The sequence below is a fragment of the Sinocyclocheilus anshuiensis genome, unplaced genomic scaffold (genome assembly GCF_001515605.1).
Source record: "Sinocyclocheilus anshuiensis isolate Anshui unplaced genomic scaffold, SAMN03320099.WGS_v1.1 scaffold709, whole genome shotgun sequence".
Classification (NCBI taxonomy): Eukaryota; Metazoa; Chordata; class Actinopteri; order Cypriniformes; family Cyprinidae; genus Sinocyclocheilus; species Sinocyclocheilus anshuiensis.
Genome location: NW_015540926.1, coordinates 717885 through 720262, shown reverse-complemented (window position 1 = coordinate 720262; position 2378 = coordinate 717885). Strand labels below are relative to the sequence as shown.

Genomic DNA, 2378 nt, shown 5'->3' with positions numbered 1-2378 from the left:
ACACACACACATATAAAAACTTGCTACGTGTACTGCGTTAGGCTTTTTGCGAAATATTAGACTATACTTCATTATATTTACTTTACATGTTAGTCATGTCTTAATTATTTAATATGTTTAAATAAATATTTTATGAAACAAGTTATAACTCCGTAAATTATTATATTTCAACAACAAATAGAAATTGTATAATTTAGAGGTTAATTTAAAAACATTTTACATGTTTGCATACAATTTTTTTAATTTGAGTGTTGATTATATAGTTACAAATAAATAGTAATTGAATTTAAATTTGGGCTCTGTTGTTAATTGTAACCTTATACTAACGTAAAAGGGCTTCCTATAGTTTAGAGCAAAAGCTGAGGTAGATTTTTATCCCTAAGAAATTTTTGGCTTTGTTGGTTTTGATTGCTTCTATTGTCAACATTTGTAAGTCGCTTTGGATAAAAGTGTCTGCTAAATGACTAAATGTAAATGTATAATCAGGTGTGTCACGCCAGAAGCAGTTCCAGCAGCAGCATTCACTCTGAGACTGAAAAAAAAAACAGTCGCTCTTCCTGATGATGATGATGATGAAGATGAAGGCGCAGACCTGTGTGAGCTCATGCAGGCTGCGGGTGAACTGGCTGGTGTATGAGCACTGGTTGTAGTCGTGCTCCGCCCAGCGGCCCGTGCGGTCACACCTGCGCCACGCCCTTTTCTCCTGAGGGGCGGAGTCAGAGTGGGACCACGCCCTTTTCTCCTGTGGGGCGGAGCCAGAGCGGGACACGGCACACGGCAGGAAGGCCATGAAACCGGCCAACGTCTTCGGCCACCTGTGAACATCATTCATCACATCAAGAGTCTGTTTGCGCTCCACTAATGTCACTTTTCTTCATCATGTTTGACATCTCGGTGTGGTTTGAATCACCTGGTGATTTTCAGTGGATAGTTTTATGCAATATATATATATATCCGCCAAGACCAAATACATTAACATTGTCATGTACATTACCATCTCCGAAAGCTGTCATGACAGATATATTTTTATCATCACATGAAATATAATGTCAGACATGAGTGTGACCGTTCATACCAGGTGTTGTTGATCATTCACATTTTGCCCAGTGTAGATTACCATCTAAGGAAAACACAATATGAATCTAAGGTTTGAGGTGGTAAGACGTTTAAAAAAAAAAGAGACATCTCTTAAAATCACCGAAGCTGATTAAAATATACAGTAAAACAGTAAAATTGTGAAATTACATTACAATTTAAAATAAGTTATTAGGGGTGTAACGATACACGTTTTCGTATCGAACAAGGCTTACGGTTCGGTTCGGTACACATTGCAAACCGAATGATTCTTTGGACTAATCCTATTACATTTGGAAAATAAAAGAGCTTAAAGTGTCTGAAATATAATGTTCTCAGTAGGGCTGCACGGTATATCGTTTCAGCATCGATTTCGCGATGTGCGCATCCACGATAGTCACATCGCAGGTTGTGCGATGTTTAGTATACTGATCGTTATATTTATACTGATTGTTTTCTTTGCTCACACACAGACACGTTGTCTATACCGCACGCGACAGCTGTACAGACACCCATTTTAAATAAATTTAGTAGCAGAGCTACTGCAACGGCAGACGCCACGAAAGATGCACGTGAACACTGAATTCTGTCCACTTCTGTGTCTATTTGTGCCTGAAATACTGTGCTCTGCAAGTATCCTTGTAAACACAGCTGCTTATGGCTTAGGCGAAGGCTAAACGATTGAGAAAGAAAATGGATGTGTAACAGTATATTGCTTCACAGCAGTTTAATGTTCCTGTTGCTTTCTCTGTCATGAACGTTAAACAACAAAACACAAAGAAAAATCACTTCTGTAGCTTTAACACAGATTTGTTAGATTTCATTTATAGTGAAAACTATGCAGTGTTATTTTACATTTTTTTAATTGAAGAGTTGTCATAATAATAGCAATAGACTATTTATATTGAATGATCTTCTCAGGTTATAATATAACATATGTTTGAAATGTACAGTGGTGGCCAAAATTATTAGAACACTAGTATTTTCACCAGCTAAAAAAATGGTTTTAAGGCTGATGATACACTGGGAAACCTTTTGAGCAATTTTGCAGGGCAACTTTTTTTAAACAATGTTGCTTGTGCACTTTCCTATTGAGCATGGGTAACAAATTTCTATCTGGATGTTTTAGATCGGTCGTGGGCCCTGTGTCTCGCCTGGTTGCCCATTGATGGCAACATTGCCTGAAGTTGCACAGCAACATTGCTCAAAAGGTTGCCCCGTGCATCATCAGTTGTAGTCAGTTATTTCTATCTTTTGCTGTAGTGTGTCAGGAGGAAATATCAGTTTACATTTCCAAACATTCG

The 2378-nt window shown here is 37.8% G+C and overlaps 1 protein-coding gene across 1 annotated transcript in view; it reads right to left on the bottom strand.

Annotated features, from left to right (window-relative positions):
* Positions 1 to 2378, bottom strand: part of LOC107689349 (adhesion G protein-coupled receptor A3-like) — a 113235-nt gene that overhangs the window by 40835 nt on the left and 70022 nt on the right. Inside the window, exon 9 of the mRNA XM_016487303.1 lies at positions 593 to 815. Coding sequence (XP_016342789.1) covers positions 593 to 815 — 223 coding nt within the window. The remainder of the gene's footprint in view (positions 1 to 592; positions 816 to 2378) is intronic.